General features: G+C 46.1%; 1 protein-coding gene across 1 annotated transcript in view; it reads left to right on the top strand.

Moving 5' to 3' along the window:
* Window positions 1-4,082, top strand: part of CKAP4 (cytoskeleton associated protein 4) — a 10,471-nt gene extending 6,389 nt beyond the window's left edge. Inside the window, exon 2 of the mRNA XM_019642574.1 lies at window positions 1,626-4,082. Coding sequence (XP_019498119.1) covers window positions 1,626-2,948 — 1,323 coding nt within the window. The 3' untranslated portion in view covers window positions 2,949-4,082. The remainder of the gene's footprint in view (window positions 1-1,625) is intronic.
* The last annotated feature ends 19,573 nt before the right edge of the window (window positions 4,083-23,655 follow it).

Genomic DNA, 23,655 nt, shown 5'->3' on the forward strand with positions numbered 1-23,655 from the left:
AGCGCAATGATGGTGCCAACTTGGGCCAGTGAAGCAACGCCCTCCACAACTAGGCTGAAGAACAAAAGGACAGCAACTTGTCTGTTCCCCTTCCCTGATTCCCCAATGCTGTTCCCCTCCCCCAATTCCCCCATTAAAAAAAAAAAATCTTAAAAAAAAAAAAATTCATCCCTGACTGACACATTAGTTCACCCAAAGTATTTTAGGATTAATTTCTAACAGATAAGAGTTCCTTTCATTCCATTTCCTTTCCTTGTTTTTTTTGACAAAACACAATATATCAACAAAGTTAATAATTCTTGATTATCCTGTAATACCCAGTCCATAATCAGATTTCCCCAATTCTCTCAAAAGTATGTCTCTTTATATTTGGTTTGGTTTATTTGAATGAGCACCCATTTAAGTCCACATATTACATTTGATTGATAAATCTTAAATTTCTTTCAGTCTGTGATAGTCTTCTGTCTTTCCCTCTTTTAAAATGTTATTGTTGAAGATCCTGGTTATTTGTCCTGTAGAATTTTCCACACTGTGGATTTGGCTGATTGCATCCTCATGGCATGTTTCTCTCTTGTATGTTCTCTGTGACTTGGTGATTAGAGCTAGAGACTCGATAGAGTCAAGTGTGGTTTGTTGTGTTTTTTTTTTCCAAGAAAGCATTCTAGGTAGCACTGTGTGCCACACCGGGATAAAGCCCAGGCCATTAATCATCATACTGTCAGCCTCTCAGTACATTAAACCAGCTCCCTGGGGTAGAATTTATTTAGAATGAATGTGTAATAGCCAACAGGATCATAATGTAGTCACAAAGCCAGAGGATGCTAAGGGATCATCTGGTCCACTGATCCCATTTTGCAAGTGAAGACAATGACTTGTTCAGGGCCACATAGCTAAAAGTGATGAGCAGACCCCCCAGCCCTTGTTTCTTGCCTCCCAGCCCAGTGTCTCCCATGTGCCTCAGTATTTGTCCTGTGAAAACTTGTGAGACTCTTTCTATTGCAAAAGCTAGAAACTCAGCTCAAAGTGGCTTAAAGAGAGGCTGGGAGGGAGTGAGAGAGAACTTACCAGCTGAAACTAGAAAGTCGAAGGGTAGATTTCTTCAGGTGTACCTGTATGCAGGGATTCACATTGTGTAGTCAGAACTTAATCTTGTTGTCTCTCAGTTCGGCTTCCCTCTGTGCTGGCTCAGCTCTTAGACTAATGTTCTTCATGTGCTTCTCTGAGCAGTTCCAGGCTTCCCTCATCCTGTAGCTTGCAATCCCAGAAGAAAGAGAGGTTTTCTTTCCCAGTTCTGGAATTGACTTGTTGGCCCGTCTTAGGTCACATGCCCATCCCTGGGCTAATCACTGTGGCTCCAGGTTGGGGAGTGAGGTGGATGGAAGGTGCTGATTGGTCAGGCTTGGGTTACAAACAATCCCTGGAGCAATTGGAAGGGCCCTCGGGTTAATCCTCTAAACCACATGGATTGTGTGTGGAAGGTTCTCCAAAGGAAAATTGTGGTGCCATTCTAGAAGAGGGGGGACCTGGAAGCTGGGTGGACAAAAAGAAATATAGTTGCGTGAATGTGTATATATGTACAACTCCTCCGCGCTCCTCAGCAGTTAACATCTGGATTTTGGTTACAGGTGCAGTCTCTGCAAGCCACATGTGGGACTTTTGAGTCCATCCTGAGAAGCTTCCAGCATAAACATGATCTCACTGAGAAAGTCGTGAAGCAAGGGGAGACTGAGATTAGCCGGATCAGTGAAGTTCTGCAAAAACTCCAGAATGAGATTCTCAAAGACCTCTCGGATGGGATCCATGTGGTGAAGGACGCCCGGGAGCGTGACTTCACGTCCCTCGAGAACACGGTGGAGGAGAGGCTGACCGAGCTCACCAAATCCATCAACGACAACATTGCCATCTTCACCGAGGTCCAGAAGAGGAGCCAGAAGGAAATAAACGACGTCAAGGCGAAGGTTGCCTCTCTGGAAAACTCCGAGGGGCACAAGCAGGATTTGAAAGCCTTGAAGGAAGTTGTGAAGGAAATACAAACCTCGGTGAAGTCCAAAGAAAAGGACATGGAGGCCCTCAGAAGCACCCTCCAGACCATGGAGTCTGATGTCTACACCGAGGTCAAAGAGCTGGTGAGCCTCAAACAGGAGCAGCAGAAGTTCAAGGAGGCTGCCCATTCGGAGCACCTCACGTTGCAGGCCCTCACGGAGAAGGTCCTCCAGGCGGAGGAGGCCGCTGCCCGCCTCCCCGAGGAGATCAGGAGACTGGAGGAGGAGCTGCGCCAACTCAAGGCCCAGTCCCTCAGGCCGGAGGAAGACGGGGTTTTCAACTCCGACGCCTTAGACGTGCTCCAGAGAAAGAGCCAGGGCCTGGACTCCCGCCTGCAAACTGTGGAAGATGGCGTCCAGGCCATGCAGGGGGCCTCTGCCCGGCAGCGCGACAGCCTGGAGTCCCTGCTGGCCAAGAGCGAGGAGTATGAGCAGCGCCTGGCCACCCTGCAGGAGCGCCTGCAGGCCCTGGGCTCCTCCTCGGAGGAGCAGGGCGGCCTGGCCAGCACCGTGAGGAGCCTCGGGGAGGCCCAGCTCTCCCTCTATAGCGACGTGGAGGAGCTCAAGAGAAGCGTGGGTGAGCTCCCCAGCACCGTGGACGCGCTCCAGAAGGTTCAAGAGCAAGTCCACACGCTGCTGGGTCAGGACCAAGCCCAGGCGGCCCGCTTGCCTCCTCAGGACTTCCTGGATAGACTTTCTTCTCTAGACCACCTCAAATCCTCAGTCAGCCAAGTGGAATCGGACTTGAAAATGCTCAGGACTGCCGTGGACAGTTTGGTGGCATACTCAGTGAAAATAGAAACCAACGAGAACAACCTGGAATCAGCCAAGGGTTTGCTCGATGACCTGAGAAATGACCTGGATAGGTTGTTTGTGAAAGTTGAAAAAATTCATGAAAAAGTCTAAATCAATGGTGTGTGCAGGGCGTGGATCGAAAGTTCAATTTCTCATGACCAAAAAAAGGTGTTGTTTTTCTCCCTCGTGGGCCCTCCCCCAACCCCCGCCGTCCCCCACATTCTTGTCCCTCTTAAAGAGCGGTGGACAAAACTTGGAACACCAAGGCATTTTGTATTTTTGTGCCCAGTTAATTTATTTACAATTATTACCACACACCACTGGTTTCTCAAGTTTTCTGCTTCTGCTTTTGTTTGGTGTCTTGAAGGCCCAGCCCCTGTGGATCAGAGATGCCTGTTAACAGGGTTGTGTCTTCTATCAGAGAAGAACAGTAATGGCTTCAACTGAGGATTAACAGAAGCAGATTAACGCTACCCTCAAAAGAGCCTGGCTGGCTGGCCGATTTCAAATAAAAGAAAAAGGGCGGGGAGGAGGCATTTTTCTTTTTAATGGTCTTTAAATTTTTTTTTTTTTTATACTTCTGGCCGAAGTTTTCATGAGATGTCACTCCTTGTCTTCCACTTTAAACTGGTTAAAACTCATAAATATCAGCTTCGAATAGGGAGGGGGATGAGTCTTGTATTTTTTAGTTGAAAGGAAGCAGCTGCTTGCCGGCCGCCTTCCGTGGTGTGGGTGTCTTTTCGTTTCCTGAGTCATCCCAGTGATGCAAAGATAACTATGCAAAGAATCCAGAGGGTTCTGAATGTGAAGGCACAACACCCCACAGAGTCCCCTGTGGCCAACCTGTGTCACCTCTTGGTAGGGCCCCTAAAGAACGCTAGGTATAGAATCCCTGAAAGGGGAGTCCTTGGATTCTTTCAGGCAGTGTCCACAAAGGCATGGGCCATCTCCCTGGGGAATGGAGGCCACGTCTTTTTCTTTTACCACAATGTCCATGAAGAGGTCTGCTGTCAGAGCGGACCCCCATCTGTGAGGAACGTGTGCATTTTTCTGTAGTTGATTACTGTTTCCCTTTCCCTATGAGCTGTACTGTTCTTTAATGGCTGTCTTGCCCTTCAAAAAAGAAAAAAAGAAAAAAAAATGAAAAGAAAAAGATAAAAAAAGGTTTGTTTAGTTTACTGTGAAATGAACTGTATGGCTTATTTACAGTATTTTTAATTCTTAATAAACACTTGAGCTTTGTTATGACTTTTCCAGAGTGGTTGCTTCCTGAGAGTTTAGTAATTACGATATATTTTGTTAACGTGTAGTGTTCAGGATTAGAAAGATGGGTAACTTTTTAATTTTCAGATTACTTTTTTCAATTCTAAAACCACGATGGCCTTACTCTTAGGCCTGGGGACATCCTTTTGATTGACTATTAGCAATTTTGTTTATAGATGATTGACTCTCAACTCTTGTTAGCTACAACAGAGGGTCTCAACCCTGACTACCTTTTAGAATCTTCTGGGGAGCTTTAAAAAAATGCCTGTCCCCCCCCCCCCCGCATGGATTCAAATTCAGTGGGTATAAAGAGGCTGGCATGAGGATTTTAAAGGCACCCTAGCTGATTCTAATGTGCAGCCAGGTTTGAGAACAATTGTCTCAGACCCTATCTTAGTGACCTTTGGCCCCCGTGCAAACCTGGACATGTTTCCTTTACTTCCCAGGTTGCCCTCCACCTACCAGCTCATAAAGGGGTATTTCATGAGTACCTGTGTGCCAGCATTGCGCCAAGCACTTCATAGCCGCCTTTTATTCCTCCTAACACTCCTGGGAAGTAGGCAGTATCATTTTCCATTTTGCAAAGGGGCAGCCGACTGAGAAGCATCATGCAGGATCATTAGCTAGGACGTGGCAGGGCTGCGATCTGAACCCAGTCCCTCTGAACTGCTGAAGGTGATGGCATCCTTCACCAGCCCCCAGCACCAATGCTGGGCCACACTGACCTGTGCCGCACCTGCTGTCCCGTTTGACAGCCTGAGTCTTCAGGAGCTCTCTTCTCTTCCACCCTGGAGCAGAGAGGGGCCAAGACCTGGGTGCATGTGTAGCTTCATGCCCTCCTTTCTGGCCCAAGGTCCCCTCAGCTCTGAACTTCCTCTGTCAATCATTCTGGGTCCCTGAGGCGGCATCTGTAAGGCTTCACAACTCTTGAGCATGATGCTTTCCCCAAATCAGGATGAGCCCTTAAACAGGTGTTAGATATCATTTGTGTTTTTATTTTAATGTCTAAGAGTTGGTGTATATGCTTTAATCACTAGTTTTGCCCTCATTTAGGGAGGGAGTTGAGCAGCGTAAACTCCTATGCATGGAGAAAGTTAAATTCTCTTGGTTCCTCCTCAGGTTGATTGGTTGCATCAGGCATATTCTTGCTGTTCCTCTTGCCATAATTTCTGCAGCCTAGAATCTCAGACTGTGGAGTGGTTTAATAGATTCTCATTTACTATTATAGTAGAAAACATCTGCAAGGGTCAGAAAAGTAATCAAATATAAATTCAAAGGTGAAAATAAGAGGAGTGTATTATGCACTCCCACGTTCCTGATGGTGGGGTAGCTGGAGCTGGATCTTACACTGAATAACGGTCACAATTCAGCCTTGTTCATGCGTCCACTCATTCATTCAGCGAACATTTATTGAGCCCACAGCCAGACGTTTTTGCTAAGCATCCATGAATTCAAGATGTACGTGTCAGGATCCTTGTCCTATAGCTAGGTGTAGTGGGGCACAGAGAGGGCGTGGCCACTTCCACCAGGGCTGGGCTAGGGGTGGTTAGAACAGGTTTGCAAAGGCTTGCGGGAAGTCCCTTGGAAAGCTTCCCTGAGTGATGGGGGCCTTCAGCAAACAAGGTTGCCCTGCCCTTTGAACAGGGACTATGCACAAGTTATTGAAGGTGTTGATTAAATTGCAGTGATCCAGTACCATGATCAGAGGCTGCCGTGAAATTTCCCACGCGAGACTATTAGCACACTGGTGAGAAGGCTGCTGTACCACTTTCCGTGTTAGAATGGAGATGATGGTGAGGGTGATGATGATAATGATGATGATGATACTTGATGGTACCTCACACGGTGGTTGTGAGGGTTGAAGGAGGTCGTGGATAGAGAGGGTTTAGCTTAGCACAGCATCTGGCACGTAGTAAGAGCTTCAGGGCTCGCTCATGGGCTGCCATACCAGAGTTTAAAAGATTGCAATACTTACGTGCTGCTTGGTAAATAGCTGTAACAGCCCCCTGAGGGCCTCCCTTGGGACCGCTAGACCTCCTCATAGTCAGCAACTAAAAGCTGCTGGCACAGCAGAGGCCTCCAGCACCTTGCTGCAGCCCCATGGCGAGCATGAGTGCTAATCGGTGGTCACCCATGTGGTTAAATATTTTGAAATCATCCTCTGTCTTCCTTAAACCATACCTCTGAGCTACTGATCGTTTTTTTCCAGCAACATCTAGACACACACACCACCACCAGCCATCTCACAGGGATCCAAACTGAAGCTGCCATTTCCCTCCCGAGGAAGTGGAACCTCTGCTCCCCCTCATTGCTTGAGCCAGAAGTTCAGGAGTCACTCCCTGCCTCTGCACATCCACACGGGTTGAAGTCCTGACACAGTCACGCCATCCCACTTCTCCCAGCCTTCACTCCATCACCGGATGATGCCTGAATCCCAGCAGCAGCCCCCTCTCTGCACACCCTTCCCCCGCCTGTTAACTGAGAACAGAAACGTGCCTCGTGCACTCATTAGTCACTCAATAATATTCAGACAGCAACACTTTTTGCCAGACATCTAAGAGATGACTAAGAAGTAGACAGATACGGTTTCTGCCTCCATGAGGCTCATGATCCAGCTGGGAGGAGATCAGCACTAAATGTGGAAAGAAACGGATCTAAATGTACAAATTGCAGTATGTGTCTTGAGGGACAGGAACAGCCCCTAATTGGCCTCTCTGCCTCTAGTCTGGCTCCCATGCAGGGAATTCCCCACAGGTGACCAGTGTGGTCTTTCTCAAAAGACATCTGCCTGTGTCACTTCCCCATTTAATCCTTCGGTGTTTCCCCTTCGGCTTCAGAAGAAAATCCCAGCTTTATGGCGTGATTGAGAAGGAACTTTCGGATTGCTCCCTCTCCCTGCCTTCCAGCCTTGTCTTCCATGGATGCCGCTCGTAGCTGCACTGACCAGCTGAACCATTTCTCATGCATCTCTTGCTCAGTCACCTCAGTGCCTTTGCACACTCTTCTTCCTCCTACTCAGGGTTCCCTGCCTCCCCATACCTGAACCATTGGCTGAATTTGGGAGCTCTTCCTATGAGCTCCCACACTCCAGGCTTCTCGCTATGACAGTGTTCCTCTCTCTATTACGACTGCTGGCTTGTCTGTCTTCCCAGTGGATGGTGCCCTCCATGGTGACAGGGCTGCATCTTTTATCTCTGTATCCACAGAGATATGACTGTGCTTGGTCCACATCAGCAACAATAGAAATAACTAACATTTACTGAGCAATTACTATGTGCCAACCACCGTTCCAAGAATTTTGCAAGGATAAACTCATTCAAATTGTTGCAACAGTGAAGGTACTATTGTCATCCCCATTTTATGGATGGAGAAACTGAAGCACAGAGTGGTTAAATAACTTGTTCCAAGTACTTACTAGTCACAGATAGGAAGTGGTAGAGCACGATTTAGAATCCAACTGTCTTAAGTTAAAAACCTGAGCTCTGATGTACTCTAGAACTGGTTTCTTTTCTTCATTTAAAAACACCTAGCCCTTTTGGGGTTTACTTTTTACTGAAGTATAACTTGTGTGCTTTAAGGCATACATGTCTGAAGTACACAGCTGAATAAATTTCGACACATGATATACACCACGTACTAGCCACCAGATCAAGATACGCAATATTTCCAGCCCTCTAGAGGTTTCCTACGCCCTGTAGTCAGTAGCCCCCACCCAAGGTCAGCACTGTTCTGACTACCATCACTATAGGCCACTTCTGAATTTCAAATAAGTGGAATCATGCCATATAAGACCTGGTAGTCCTTTCAGAAAAACAACAGCTTTATTGAGATATAATTCATACACCATAAAATCCACCCTATTAAAATGTACAACTGTTCTTAGTATATTCCCAGGAGGCTGGACACATTCCTATCTTGATAAATCTTACCCTGTCACATATAAAATATGCGTGGCACTTGGGTGTTCAATCAATAACAGCTGTTTGAGTACAGGGGGACTTTTGGGTCGGACAAAGCATTTTGGGTCTTCGTTTTGCTGAGAGAAAGAAGGGTGAAGTGTGGTGGACATATTCTTCCTCTTGCCTGTCCGCCTGGTCCATAGTGGGCAGAGGTGAAAACCACAGGGGCTGAGGGTTGCCTGCCTTTCCCCCTCCTCAGGCTGTGTTTGGTCAAGGGGTGGATTCCACAGCAGCTGTTTGTGAGCTGGGCACTGAGCTGCGTCTGCCCTGGGAGATGAGGTGAAAGATGAAGTCTCCTTTTTTCAGGGGACACTGATATGTAAGTGGCCCTGTGATAATCACGTGCAGTGTGGCATGTGCACTGGGAAAGGGGTGCATATGGGAAGGGCTGACGAGGTCCTGGCCCTTTGCTGCTGTTTTCTGCCCACCACCCAGTCCTCCTTTGTGTGGTGACAACTTTTTCTTTAGAGAATCACCCCTTTGCCCCTCACAATCTGGCTCTGATGAGACTGACTAGGATGAGCACATGACCTAGGTTTGGCCAAGAGAGATCCCATTTTCCTGGTTTAACTTGTTCAAGATGAACACATGTCCCAATCTGGCCCATGGACTCCTGCTGGAACTTTCCAGAAAGGGGTGCTCTCAGTCCACTGGGGCTGCTAAGCTGGCAGGATATCAGCTCAGAGCCACTAGGGGACCATCACATGTGGAGAGACCACTGAGAATGCCCAGAAGAAAGTGGAGTCAAGAGACGGCATGAGACAGATACCTGGGGACATCGTCTGAGCACCTGGATCTTGCTGTGCCTGAAGCTCCAGAGGCCATGTTCTTTACCACACTTACACCTTATATGTGTCTACAAGGTGACACAAAGCTATGTAAAGAATGGGCAATATAGCAGCACTGCTTATGACTAAAAAACTTTAAACACCTAAAAAGCCTGGCAACCTGATCAACAACTACATTGTCACTTGTTCATACAACGGAACTCAAAATAACAATAAAAGTGAATAAATAAAAATCTTATGTATCAGAGCGGATGAATCTCTCAACTAAAATGCGGAGTGAAAAGAAACAAGCCGCTGAAGAAATTAGTATGAAAACTTGCACATAAAATTAAGGCACCATGGAAAATATTATATGTTGTAATAAAAGTATCAAGAAATGACTAGGACACAGAGTACCCAAATTCAGGTTGTTTGATCTCTTAGGCTAAGTGGGGGCTACCTGGGCATTCATATTCTTTTTTTTTTTTGTATTTTATATTTTTTGTATTTAATAAAATATTTTTATTAAAATATAGCTAACATACAATATTAGTTTCTGGTGTACATCATAGTTATTCAATGGTACCCACCTAACACTATACAGTTATTGCCACATTATTGATTATATTCCCTATGCTAAAGACGTGATCACCATAAGTCCAGCAACCGTCGGACGCTGTACCACGCTATTGCAATATTATCGATCTTTTCCCCCCCTTTAAAAAAATTTCAATTAGAGTTGACATTCATGATGTTATTCTCAATACTTTTTTCTTCTCTCAACATTCAATTACAGAAATTCAAACAGGAAAATCGGAAGACCTGTTCAGTGAGAACTCCTATCTGTTTTTAGATAGCACAGTGAACACTTTGCTGTATTTATCATGTATATGTCCGTGTCTCTACATTCTTGATATCTTTTTATATGTTAGAAAGATTTTTGTAAGAAAATTTTTTTTAAAAGGGGGAAGAAACACACAGGGAAAAAACTCAACACTTTTATTGTTTAAAATGGCACAGATCAGAAAACAAATGATGGCTTCCGTATACTTCATGAAGTGCTATATGTCAACATGATTAATTCATTTTCATACTAACAATAGCTAAATAGCCATGTGGTGGGTGGGCCGTAGGGAGCTGAGGCTGAAAGGGGTTCCAGTCTAATGCCCTTATTTTAGAGATGGTGAGACTGAGTCTCAGAAAGAGGAAATTGCTCCCCCAACCTTTCAAACTAACTGTTAAGGAATCAGGGCCTTGTTCCTTCTCCTCTTCCCGACTATTTGTTTTGGCTCCACCCCAGGCCTAAGCTAAGATCTGAAATGCTGAGGAGGGAGCAAACGGCCAGGCAAGGCAGCTGAGCTCCTGCAAGCAGCGAACTGCATTCTGGGTGAGAAGGGAGTGGCACCTATGGCCAAACAGAGCATGTTGGTCATGAACACCCACAAGCAATACCTGTTGGGCAATGGGCTGTGGGGAAACCACGGCCTATCTGTGTTTAAATACCTGGTAATGTTCTGTTGAAAGGCCTGTTACCAATCAGGTGTGGCTACCCCGTGTTCAGATGCTTCCTGTCCCATGGAGTCACTCTTAGAAACGCAGGCACCTAGGTCTTTTCTTTCTCGTTCGCTGGTGTGGTCCTGGTTTGCTCTCCTGGGGGGAATCCCCAACTGGACTTGTAAGGACAGCAAGCAGGGCAGAAAAGGATGTGGGTTCAAGAAGATGGTTCTGGTTGTGGTCCGCCTGCCTGTGTTGCCTTGGATAATTCACATCATCTCTCTGTAACATGAGCTGGGTGATAAAACGATCTCTAAGTTCTCGTCCAGCTTTAACTTTCTTTGCTGTTATCGTCGTATGTGATTCTTTGCGAGCTTCTTGGGGGCAGCAAGAGGATTGAGAGAAAAAGGACGGCAGGGTGGGCAAATCTCTGGGGATCAAGGATGCATTCCTAGCTCCCATCAGCGTCTGGTCAAATATTTTCTTTCTTATTGGGGTGGGGCCAGTGATTTGTTAGAGTTGTTAGATTTGTTACTGAGGACACTCTCCAGGCTGGGCTGACATCTTCTACAACCTCATCTGAAGTCTGTTAGCTTTCGTAAGATGCCTGGACACACCAGTTAACAAATCTAAAGTAGCTGAAACTTTTGAGTTTTCAGCTGGGAGCGGCCCCCAATCAGTAGGGCTAGGGGCTGTTGTAACCAGAGATACGAAGCGAGAATTTAGCTCCATCTAGTGTCTGAGTTGGGGATCACAGGAATGAATTTTTTTTAAGCTATTTTGTTTTAGAAAAGAGAGATAAATCCAGTTGCACCATTAAAATATACCAAGAAAATCACTTTTGAAAAGACCTGTGAGTGTATTTTTATGTGATATGAACACTTTGTAATTTGTGTGCTCTCCCCCTAATTAACTCCCTCTGAAAACTTATAATGATCAAGTGTTTTGTCAACAGGAATCTTTTGTTAGTAGAAGCTCAGAGTCCTAAAGGCCGCTATCCTTCCCATGTCCAGCTAGTCCAGAAGGGCAGGCATTGACCCTGAGGTCAGCTCAGTCCATTGTTGCATGTTTCGTCATTAACATAAATAGTAACAGCCACCCATAATTGTGTATCTGTGTTTTATGTTATGCATCAAGTTGAACACATTTATTATCTCACTTAATCCTGGTGATTAGCCTAGGGAGTAAGAACAGCTGTCTCTGATTTGCTGACCAATCATTGCAGCTAAGAAAGCTTTATTAATTTGCCCTGGGATCACATCGTAAGTGGTAGGGCCACGATTCAGAGTCACGTGTGTCTGTCTCTAACGACTGTTCTCGTCGTGAAATGAGGCTGCCTATAGTTGGCCAGCACCATATGGAGGGATGCAAGAGACAGTGAGTGAGATTTGCAAAGAGCGACACTGTCTAAAGCCTGAACCCCTCGAGTCCCTCCGCAGAGAAAGTCGGCGCTGAGGAGGTGTCAGAGCAGTCTTGAAGACCAGATGCAGACCAAAAAGGCAATTTCCCTCCACTGCCAGCAGAGGGAAGTATAGTGCAGAGGACAGAGATGGGACTAGTCCTGGGAGCTGAGGGTCTAGTCCAGACGGCTTGGAAGTAGCTGTGATGTGCAAAATTAGCTTGGCCCAGCCGGATGGCCCCGCCGGATGGCCCCTTCCAGCTCGAAGGTTCTGTGATCCTGTCAGAACAGAATTGGAATGAATTAGCCAAGAATTTCAAATAGGCTTATGTAGGGAAGAAGCCAGAAGGGGAGAGGGGGAATGGGAGATAGATGGTGTGTGCGCAACTGGGAAGTTTCTTTCGTGGGGATTGAAATCCCTCTAAGTGAATCCAGCACGGGGGGGGGGGGGGGGGGGGACGCCTTCAAACATCTCTTAGGGTCTCATGTTTGGGATGGGCAGCAAGTCAAACCACCTCAAATTGTAGTTTGGAATCCACCATGATAGTCTGCCCTTGTTGGGGCAAATGCTTAATCCCAAAGAAACAATTAAAATGACAAACACCACACACTGGTGGTGTGCCCATCTCTGCATTTTGTAATAGCAGAGCCTATATTTTTTCTTGGTGGAAATTCCTTCCAGAAATGGCTCGATGCAGACTCTGTGGTGGCCTCAGGGTGCCCCTTGGCAGAGATGAAAAGCGAAGTCAGCAGGCAAAACCATTTTTGGCTCAGCTCAACTCCACTGAACATGCCTTGTTATGCTGTAGAAACCCCATCGGAGTCCGGGGGTCCCCCACTCGATTCAGGGAGCGTCTTTTTCCATTGGAGTCATTTGAGTGGGTGTCCGAGCAATCAGGGGCAGTGAGATTGTGTCTTAAGAGACCACTAAGGGTCTAGCTTGTCATTAAGAGACGATGGGTAGTTTTGGCAGTTTGGCATATATGCATCTCCATTGGCCTCTTCTGCGGGACTCACCTGAAAGCTGTCTGCAAAAGTGTGAACTCTGGGCAGGTGAGCCCTGGTTAGGAGCCTCTTCCCATGCTTCCCTTTTCCAGCCTGTTCCTGCAGTCATTGGCTGTGGACCTCTTACCTCACTTCCTGTTATTACCCTTGGATTTCTTGGAGCAAGTGAGGGCAAGATAGACTCATGGCTTGAAACACAGGCCCTGGAGCTGGGTTGCCTGGGTGTGTGATTCGGGTCAAGATACTTCTTATTGCTTCAGTTCCTCACCTGTAAATGGAGGCGATTATAATAGTCCTTACCTCACAGAGTTTGTGTGTGTGTGTGTGTGTGTGTGTGTATTAACGTGCTTAATGCAGTATAAGTAGGCACCTGATAAAGATTTGTTGAAAATATACATTCATGTCTACAGTATAGAGACTAATGTATGCAGAGAAAAAAATCCCAGAAGAAAATACATTAAGAAAACGGCTAAGGTGGAGGACAGGAACGGGATTTACCCTCCTGTCTGAAACAACTACTAAGCACATACCAAATGCTTATTAAATGTTTGCTGGTATTATTGTTTTCGTGCTCTAACTTATTTATTCCTCACAAGTGTGTGAGGTATGTTATATTATTAGCCTCATTTTACAGCAGAGGAAATTGAGGCTCAGAGAGTTTACATGACTTGACCAAGGTCACTTAGCTCATCAGGGGCAGACTGGAAGATCCACGCACTCGAGAGGCTGTGTTCTGGACCTCTGTGCTATTATGCCTGAGCATGTAGCTAGGGGTCCAATAATGTTTGTCGAATGAATGACCCCAGCACCCAGCATGAGACACTCCCCACCCTCCGTCTCTTCTCCTGTATCTTCAGCCTCTTCTCTCCGGTCCCTATCCAGTCAAGACTAGAATATGTTCATCTCTTACCTATTCAGGAAAAACCAAGGGAAAAAAAAGAAAGAAAAAAGAAAACCTCAAGGGCCCATCCCACCCACTATCTCCACCCTACAGGAAAACTTCCTGGAGTCACCAACGCTTGCCTTCCCTTGTCAGTCCCCTCTATCTGAATTCCATTCTGTCAGAATGGTACCTACTGAAGCCACCAATGCTTTCCAAGATCCAAGATCTTCCCATCCTCATCTCTCTTGATCTCACACCTGTGTTCACTACAGGTGCCCATTCCCTCCCTTGGCGTCTGATTACTTCATGCTTCTGGTTTTCTTCTCACTTCCTTGGCCACTCCACCTTGGCATCCGTGTGGGCTTCTCTTCCTCCATCAGACCTAAGGTCTTGGTCATGGGCAGTCCTCTCTCCTTGCTCTTTCTTCTCTTCCTGGGTGATGCCATCTCTTCTTGGGCTCAGCATGCCACCTCCATAGGCTGAGGACACCAAGGTTTTTATCTCCAGCCCAGACCTCTTGCCTGAGTTCTGGACCAGCTCTGGTTAAATGTGTATTTCACATTTCTATCTGGATGTCTAAAGACCTCAGAGTGGACTCTCTGTCATTGGAATACCCTTTCTATTTGGGGGTAGAGGCACAAATATCCTTTCTTCTAGTTCTCAGCCAGTCACAAACTCTCTGCCTAGAGCTCTTAGTTTTTGTGGTGCAGAGATAATCAGAGGTGATTTACAGTAATGCTTGAAGAAATTGGTCATCCAGGGTTGAGGTGGCAGCTGTCCAGGGTGGTGAGGGCCCTGGCAGCATCCACAACAGACGGATTTCACATGAACTTTGCTCCCCTCTTGTCTGAATATTTTCAGTGACTGGATCTCCGGCCTTCTGATGAACCAGCGAGCCACAAGATACTTTTCCAAGCCAGGAGTGTTTTGTGTTGACTGCAGCCAAGACCCATGAAAGGTACAAGCTTGTTACATTAATTCTGTCCCAAGTGAGCTCATTATTCCCTTCTTCCCTCTATTCTATCCCTCCCTCCCTCTATCCAGTCCTCCCTGCCTCTCTCCCTCCCTCCCTCTCTCTCTCCTTCTTACTTTCCTTCCACTGTCTTTCTCCTTCTTCACCTACTTTCATCAATGCACCCTCCCTTTTCCTTACACAAGACTCTCCTTTCCTTTATTATCACTATTTCTTGGTCTGCGTTTTCAAAGCACATGGTCTTTAAAAAGTACCCGGCTGACTCGCGGGCAGTTTCCAACAGGGTGTCCCATTAAGCCCAGGGGTCCGCCAGCCCCAGCTCTGGCCCTCATTTTCTCCCTGCCCACCTGCCATGGCCCGCTCCGTTTCTCTCTCCACCCACCCTCAGCGACAGGGCTGCCTTTAGCAGGTGTGCCCCTGGCGACCTGTCTGGCTGCCAAAATAAACGTCGCTGGTGCCAGGCGAGCACTGTCGCATGGCAGAATGTTTATGGAACTTTTCCTCAGAAAAATGTGGAGCCTAGCGGTTTTATCCACGGGAGAGATCCCCCCCCCCCAAAAAAAAATCACTTTTTTTTTTGCACTTTCTCCAAGGAACTTTCTCCAAAGCAATGGCAAATTACATTGTTTATGGAGAAAAAGAAAAAAAGAAAAATACATGAACCCAACACCAACACAGGGAAATTACGGAGGATGAGCGAAACGCTGTCGGATCGCTTGTTTTTCCTTAGCACTTTTCATGCGGGATGCAAAATAGCCATGGCTGTGCTGAATTCCTGTGGATGGTCCCATTGTTGCCAGCATGGATCTGGTTGGTTCTGAGGAAGGGTGGAAAGCATATGTGTTTGTGGGAAAGATCAGAACTCCTTGACCTTCTCCAGGCTCTGGGTGTTTTGGGGAGCGGTGATTCTGTAGCTCCTGGTTCAATTTCTGTGACACCTGGCTCTGGGCTAATGAAGGTGCAATGACCCCTAGCCCCTGGGTAATAGAGCCCTGTGCTTGTATCTCTCTCCTCTGCCAGAGCTTGAACTACCCACTGACCTGCCTAATCACTCATCTCAAATGTCAGCAGCAGCCGTGAGGTATGGGTGTGAAAGAAACAGGCCGAGAGCTGCTTAAAGAACCTGTACTGAGGGAGCTTGTATCCGTTGCCTATTGCTGCAATGACAAATCACCACAAATGCAGTGGTCATTTACTCTCATACAGCTCTGGAAGCCACAGTCCCAAATTAGTTTCCCTGGGCTGAAATCAAGGTGTCGGCAGAATGTGTTCCTTCTGGAGGAGACTCTGTTTCTTTGCCTTCCCAGCTCCTAGAGGCCCCCCACACTCCTTGGCTTGTGGCTCATCCCCCTTCCTCCATCTTCCCAGCCAGCAGTGTAGCATCCTCAAATATATACAGTATCACTCTGGCACTTTGTTTTAATCATTGCATTCCTTCTCTGACTCTTCGAAGGACCCCTGTGATTACACTGGACTCACCTAGAGAATCCAGAATAATCTCCCCATCTCAAAGTCTTTAACTTGATCACAGTGGCAAAGTCCCTTTGGCCAGGTAAGATAACATAGCCACAGGCTTCAGGGATTAGGATGTGGACATCTTTGGGGGACCATTATTCTGTCTACCACAGCCCTCTTTGGAAAACAGTTGCCGTAAGTCATGTGATGAGACTCAGAGGACAGAGGGGGCTTGCCTTCAGTTGGAAAGCCAGTCATTGACTGAGATGTGATTTGAATCCTAGTTTAGGACCCTCTGCCTTCTCCTGGCATTAGGATTAGAGGGTGAACTGTTGAGGGTGGCCAGGGGTCCTTGCAATGCAAATCTTAGCCTTCTTAGAGAGGAAGCAATGAGGTGGCCAAACCCAGATGGTGTTGGAGGGATTGCTAACAAAATTATAGAGACAATATATTGAGCTTCAATTTGTGTCAAGACTATGGTAAGTGATGAAAGGCCTTACTTTATAAAATCATTCTCAAAACACTCGGCAGTAGGGACAGTGATTCACTTCATTCTATAACTAAGAAGATCAAGGCTAAGAGAGAGTAAATAATTTGCTCAAGAAAGCAACGAAGACAGGGTGCAACATCAGGTCTGTCTGACTTCAAAGCCCATGTCCTTAATGACTGGTACAAAGGAGGGCCTATAAAACACTTTACTGGTGGGAGGACATTTTGCTAGTCCTCCTATTTTATCTGCAAGGCTGAGTTAGTTCAATAATACTCAGAGGACAGAACAGACATTTATGGAGAAATTCTAGGAACAGAGGTGTTGAATAACCTGCCTAATGTCAGGCAGAGACAAGGTCAAGAATAAATGCATGAAGAAATCCAATTGCTGGGACCTCAGTCTTGAGGGTTATTGATGGTAAGAAATGATTCTAGTAGAATTGGCCCCTTTCATCCTGCAACCTACTCCAGAGGATAGAGAAAAACACACAGAGATGTTACCTGAACTGAAGATGGCATGCTAAAGTCCAGCACCCTCCCCATGGCCAGCAAAGCCCTCTATGATGACCTGGCCCCTGCCTTCCAAGCTTGTCTCTCACCTCTTTCCCCAACCACACTGACCTTCTTCCAGTTCTGCCAATGCTCCAACTCCCTTTCTGTCTCAGGGCCTTTGCTCTTGTTATCCTTCTTCCTAGAACACACTGGTTCAGTTGTTACATGCCTGACAACCTCTTGGCATTCAGACCAGTCACCTCCTCAGGAAGCCCTCCCTGGCCACCCAATCGAAATTGTCACAACACGTCCCACCTGTCATCATCACTCTCTGTCATGCAACACTTATTTTTTGCTTTACCGCATTTACGACTATTTGATTTTCTTATTCATTTACTTTTTTCTTATTAGTCTCTACCCTTCTCTCCCTAATAATTGAATGCAAGGGGGCCTGGTCTGATTCTTTACAGCTGTGTCCCCTGGTGCTTGGTGGATGGTATGCTCTGGATAAATATTTGTTGAATGAAAGAATAAGAGTTGACTAGGTGAACAAAGATGGAGGGGAGACAGAGAAAACTCTAGGTGACGGGAACAGCATTCTCAGAGGCATAGAGCTTTGAGAGAGCAAAGGCAGTGGCGGGCCGTCAACCATCTGCTGTGGCTGGAGTATCAATGTTGGGATGGAGAGTGGGAGAGATGAGTTGTCGTGATGAGATGGGCAGGGCCAGCTCACACAGGGCTTGTCTGCCAACCCAAAGAGCTTGTAGTTTATCCTGACGGAGATGGAAAACCACGGAAGGATTCTGGGCAGGGATGTGTCATTGTCAGATTCTCAAGTTTTATAGACCACCTTGGTTGAGTACGAAGAGTGGATTAGACCAGGGTGAGGCTGGAGGCAGGATAACAGGTAGGAGGGGTTGCACAGTCCTGATGAAGGAGTAAGCCTGGATACTTTGTTTAGTCTGGAGAAGTTGCCAATGGTTTTTGGGTGGTTCCTGTAATTTATGCTTTTATACATGTGTATGTTGGTTCTTCAGCCACACGGGCCTCCTTGCTGTTTATAGCACATGCTGTTAGTGCCCTGCCCATAGCCTCCACTCCTCCCCATCCCACTGCGTGCCTGAGGCACCCTGGCAGGGACAGGTACCCACAGCTCTGCCTGCTGGCTTACCTGGGCATTAACACCTGGGGAGCCCTCAGCCCATAGCCAGTGTTGGTGGACAAACGCCTCAGCCTCCTCACACCCCAAAGGGAATAGCTCTGGGGTACATTCTACACCATCTCCCAGAGGTCTCCAGTGGCATCGAGCCCCAGGGGTAACTGCTCTTGAAAGAACTCTCCCTATAATGGCTTCTTCTCCTTCCCACTCCCTTCTAGGCATTTCTGGGATTGACTGCCAACTGAATCCCTGACATTCAAATCCTTGTCTCAGAATTTGCTTTTGGGGGATTCCATCTTAAGACACTGTTCCTCACACCTCAGACACACTCCCATTTCAGGGTCTTGGAATTTGCTGTCCTGGGCTTGCTCATCTCCCAGGTTTCCAGAAGGCTCACTCCTTTATCTCCTCAGATCTCTCCTGAGATATCACCTTTATTATCAGTCAGGATGGGTTAGTTATGCTGAGGTAACAAACAAGCGCCTAATCTCAGTGATTTAACCACCCAAGATTTATTTCCCCTCAGGCCACATGCTCACTGGGGGTTAGCAGGGGTGCTCTACTCATCAGAGTCCCTTGGGACCCAGGCTGATGGAGTCTCCATGGCAACACGGATTCCACAATCAGCACAGCATGATGGGGGCCATGGAAGAGCGATGCTCATCACTTCTGCTCACATATCATAGGCCAGGGCAAATGAACGGCTGTACCTACCGGGTAGCAGAGAGGTGCAATCGTACCTCACATCCAGGAGGCAGAGAGCTGGAAATATTTGGTCAACAGCCCCAGCGCCTTCCGTATCTTAGGGAAGCTGGCTGTGACAACTGGAATCCCATAGGAGCTGGTCATGCTCTGTGTCTTGAGCTGGGTGCTGGTTACACGGATATGTTTACATTGAGAAAATTTGTTGGGCTGAAACACTTATGATTTGCTCACTTTTCCTTATGTGTATGACATTTCAACAAGAAGTTCACAAATTGCCTTCTTGTACTGGCTATGCCTTTCCCACTTTTTCTCCATGGCATTTATCCCCATTGAACCGACTACCTATTATGCCACTTCATTTTCTTTGCCTCTCCTGTTGGAATTAAGCTCGATAAAGGAGAAGAGGGCGTTTTCCAATTTTTCTTTTTCATCCACATGTTCACTGACCAGGTCCTGGCATATAGTAGGCACTCAATGGATAGGTATTAAATAAATGAATATTTGGAACCAGATGTAATATTCAAAATATGTCATAATTAGAAGGGAGAGGCATGATCCAATCCGGGATGGGTACTTACCATAAACAACCAGTACAGCCTTACTGGGCATACTGGCTGAATATTAGCCCTGACTGGGACATTAAATGCAGCATTTAAAAATTGTGTCCTCTCCCAGGAGCGGTGTATCAGGCACATGCTGAAAACGCATTGACAGGGCTAATGTCTGTAATTAGCAGAAGGAAGGGGAACTCACACCTACTTAGCATTTAATCATGTGCCAGGTGCTGGGCTGGGCCTTTTTATAGTTATTATTTAATTTAACTTCAGGGCCTATGTTGTTTTATTTCAAAATAACCCCAAATTGCATACCCTAATATATTTTTTTCCCTCTGGGCCTCTCCTTCCCTCTCCCTGTGCCCACTTTAGCCGTGCACCTGGCAGGTAAAAAGGACCTCCTGGGACCTCGATGGGTGATTAAAACCAGGTTAGGAAAGGTGGGTCGCCATGTTGGTCTGGCTGGGACCAACACCTCCAGCAAAGCCAGAAATCGTCAACATCAAGAGAGCTGAACAGGCCTCCTTTTCTCTCTGTATTCACACCTCATCTTTCCCTGTCACGTGTGACACCTAGGAGGTTTTACATGGAGGCTTCCTGGCTGGCCCAGAGGTTCATAAATAAAGGCCGAGGAGTAGTTCATCTTTCAACTCATTCTTATTATTGCTTTATTGAAGTAGTGGCTTAAGAATACAAAGTCTGCTTTTTATGAATTTTGGCTTGCTTCAAAACCAGGCCTCTGGGTCTGGCTTGGAAAATAACTCTAGCCTGAAACTTCACAGGCTATACACTCAGCTCCTCCTTGATTCGCTCACTGGACTCTCCGGTATATTGGGGAATTAGTCCAAGAACTTGGCAGGGTTTGGGTTCTGCTGGGCTTTTAAAAGTGACTGTTGGTGGTGATGGCCTCGGAAAAGAGGAACACTTCAGAATCGAGTTGTGACAACTCTTACCTGGGAGAACGATTTCATTTCTGTGTTCGTGCCCCACCATCACTGGGTATCAGAGCTGAAAATAAACTTATTCAGTCAGTCAATCAATCAACAGATATTAGTGGGCACAGGACCTGAGCTGGGGGTGCAGCAATGCACAGAGATGATGTGTTTATTCCATCATTTATCAAATGGTTATTCACTGAGGACACACTGAGGGCCAGACACTGTGTTGAGTGCAGAGAACGATAAGACATGATCTCTGCCTTATAACAGAGTCAGACAGATGTAGGTTCAAATCCCAGACCTGCCCTCTAATAGCTGGGTATCCTTGAGCAAGTGGACTCAACTCTCTGTGTTTTAGTTTCCATGTCGATCTTATAGAGCTGTGGTTATTAAATGACCTAAACGTTAGGTCTTTGGAATAGTGTCTAGTAAGTGTTCGGTGAATGTTAGCTATTATTATTATCATCATCATCATTAATAATAACTCTATTATTAATCTAGTCAAGGAGATAAACTGTCCAAATCTCACAATGTGATCAAATCTGTAATGAATGAAGAAGGGTTATATGTCGAACGTTATTTATGGTATGAAAGGGGCGCTAGGAAAAGTGCCTCCTTCATCTTCTCCAAGCTTTGCTAGAGAATAGAGAAGAGAACAAGGAATTGTTTTGATGGAACAAGAAAAAGCTTCATAGGGAAGGGTTTTTCGGGAGTGGGTGTTGGGGGTAAGAAGAACCAGGGAAGGAAAAGCAGCTAAGGGAACAACATGAACAAAGACACAGATGTTTGGGAACTCAAGATGTATTCAGAAGACCAAGACACCTTGAGAAGGAGTGACAGGAGGTGAAACTGGAAACAACTTCATGAAAATAACCTGGACTTTGAGCCAGGCAGACCTGAGTGTGAATCCTGGTCTGCCACTTATCGCCTCAATGTCTTCTGTTAAGTTATTGAACCTCTTTGGGTCCCTGCAGAGGGGTAATTATTTTGCATATGTCATACAACCCATGTTTTCCAAGCCATTCCAACACAGGAGGAAAATGGTATCATCAAATTGTCCCAAAGAATACTTCTACTTTTTTCCCCTTGTATTTTGTGGAACTACAGACCAGCTCAGAGTTACCCCAACTATTTCTGACTAGCACCCCGCCCCCCGCCCCGCCCCAATCAAGCCCGTGTTCAGAGTCTTTTTAATAGTTTGGAGATGGCTGCCACATTCTCCTCTTCTCTCTGGCTCTTGTTGAGTTGTCTGCTTCTGTTCAAGCTGCTGCGTTAGTGTCACTTTGGACTCTCAAGTTCTCACAGTTATTTTAGTAAAAGAGATCTTTGATGACTGTCACTGCAGCGCCCTTGTTTCCAGGGCTCAGGCATGAGTTCGAAACAGTTTGGAAACAGAGTCTCATGCTCAGAAACACCCTCCCCCCATCACTGGCCCATTGCCTTGGGCCCTCTGTTATGTGCTTCCATGTCTCTTCCAGTGTTTTAAGCTTTATGTGTGTGCAGTTTGGAAAAGTCTATAAATCCCTTCTCAGTGTCAAAGTCATAGATACAGCTAATAGTACTGTGGTTTACTGCCTAGAGTCTAAATGAAAAAAAAATGCTATATTTCAGGTATAGGTTAGTGAAAATCAAAGTATAATTTCGCCCCTCCAAATTTATGGACTCCCTAAATTCTATCCATAGGTACTTTGGGATACGTGGATCCCAGATGTGCCAGATATATCTTCTGTATAATAAACTGCCTCAAAACTTAGTAGTTTAAAACAACAGCACTTTATTATATCTCACAAATTTGTGTACAGGATTTGGGAAGGGCTCTGCTGGGTAATTTTGTGGCTCTACCTGATATTAAGTACAATGGAATACCTGGTGTTTATCTGATGGATGGTCTGATCTGGAGACTGCAAGAGATCAAAGAAGTTGTAAGTCTTCTTCAAAGATTAGACCCAGAATTGTCATAGAGTCACTTTCACCATGGTGTGCATTTGTCAAAATAATCACAGGCCAACCTAGATTCAAGGGAGGTGAAATAGATCCCATCTCACAATGTGTGAAGTGTCAAAGAATTTATGGTCATCTTTGATCGGCCACACCATGTTAAGTATCTTTGCTCCCTTAAGGTGACATTTCCTAGGGGGGCTCCTGGGTCCCTCATGCAAATAGCTTTCTGGCAGGTGAGCCCCATTGATCTGGCTGGATAAGACACCCATGTCAAAATATTAGGTTTAGCATGACTTAAATGCCTCTCTTACACTCATAGGACCTTGCAAAAATCAGATGTGATCATACAAGTTAGGTCCCTACTATAGTGACTCCTGCTCAGGTAATATGAACTCCATTCTCATTTCCTTTCTGTTTTTGCAAAACAATGGCCAAATGCTCTCCAAATTCAGAGAAGGAAGGGCTCATTTTATGTGGGATATCAGGAAAGTTTTTGAGGGGCTTAACAATAATAACTATAATGTTTATTTTGTGCCTTGTTTATGCCAGATCCTGTGCTTTGTGCCTTACAGGCACATCTCACTTAATTCAATCTTCTTACACGAGTAGGAAGCAAGTAGTGTTCTTTCCTCATTTTTCAGATGAGAGAGCCAAGGCTCAGAGATGTTCAGTAATTTGTCCAAGATTACCCAGCAATGAGCAAGGCAGATGAGATTTGAACCCAGACACTGTAATTTCAGAGCTCATGCATTTAACCATTATATTAGTTACCTATTGGTACATCACAAATTACCCCAAAACTTACTGGCATAAAGCAACAATGAACATTTCCTATCTCACACACTTTCTGTAAGTAAGGGATTCAGGAGCTGCTTACCTTGGGTGCTAAGGGTCCTGCCTTCTGGCTCAGGGCCTCCCAGGATGTAAAGTCCAAGGGTCAGCTGGGGTGCAGTCACCTGAAGGCTGAGTTGAAGCTGGAGGACCCAGATATCGAATGGCTCCTGCGCATGGCTGTCAGCAGGAGGCCTCAGCTCCTCACCATATGGCCTCCTCCTCCAGAAGGCTGCTCGAGTGACCTCACAACAGGGCAGCTGGCTTTCTACTAAGTGAATGTTCAAAGAGAAAGCAAGGTGGAAATCACAGTTTTTCTATTTAAATGACCTAGCTTCAGAAGTCAAACACTGTCATTTCTATAGTCTTTTGGTAGCTTGAGTCAGCCCTATTCAGTGTGGAAATGGCCTGCACAAAGGTGTGAATACCAGAAGGTGAGGGCCCTGGGGCCCTATTTTGGAGGCTGGCTATCACAATGGACTCTTTAGACATGGAAGGTACTCAAGAAAAT

This window comes from Hipposideros armiger, unplaced genomic scaffold (assembly GCF_001890085.2).
Source record: "Hipposideros armiger isolate ML-2016 unplaced genomic scaffold, ASM189008v1 scaffold_71, whole genome shotgun sequence".
NCBI classification, from domain to species: Eukaryota; Metazoa; Chordata; class Mammalia; order Chiroptera; family Hipposideridae; genus Hipposideros; species Hipposideros armiger.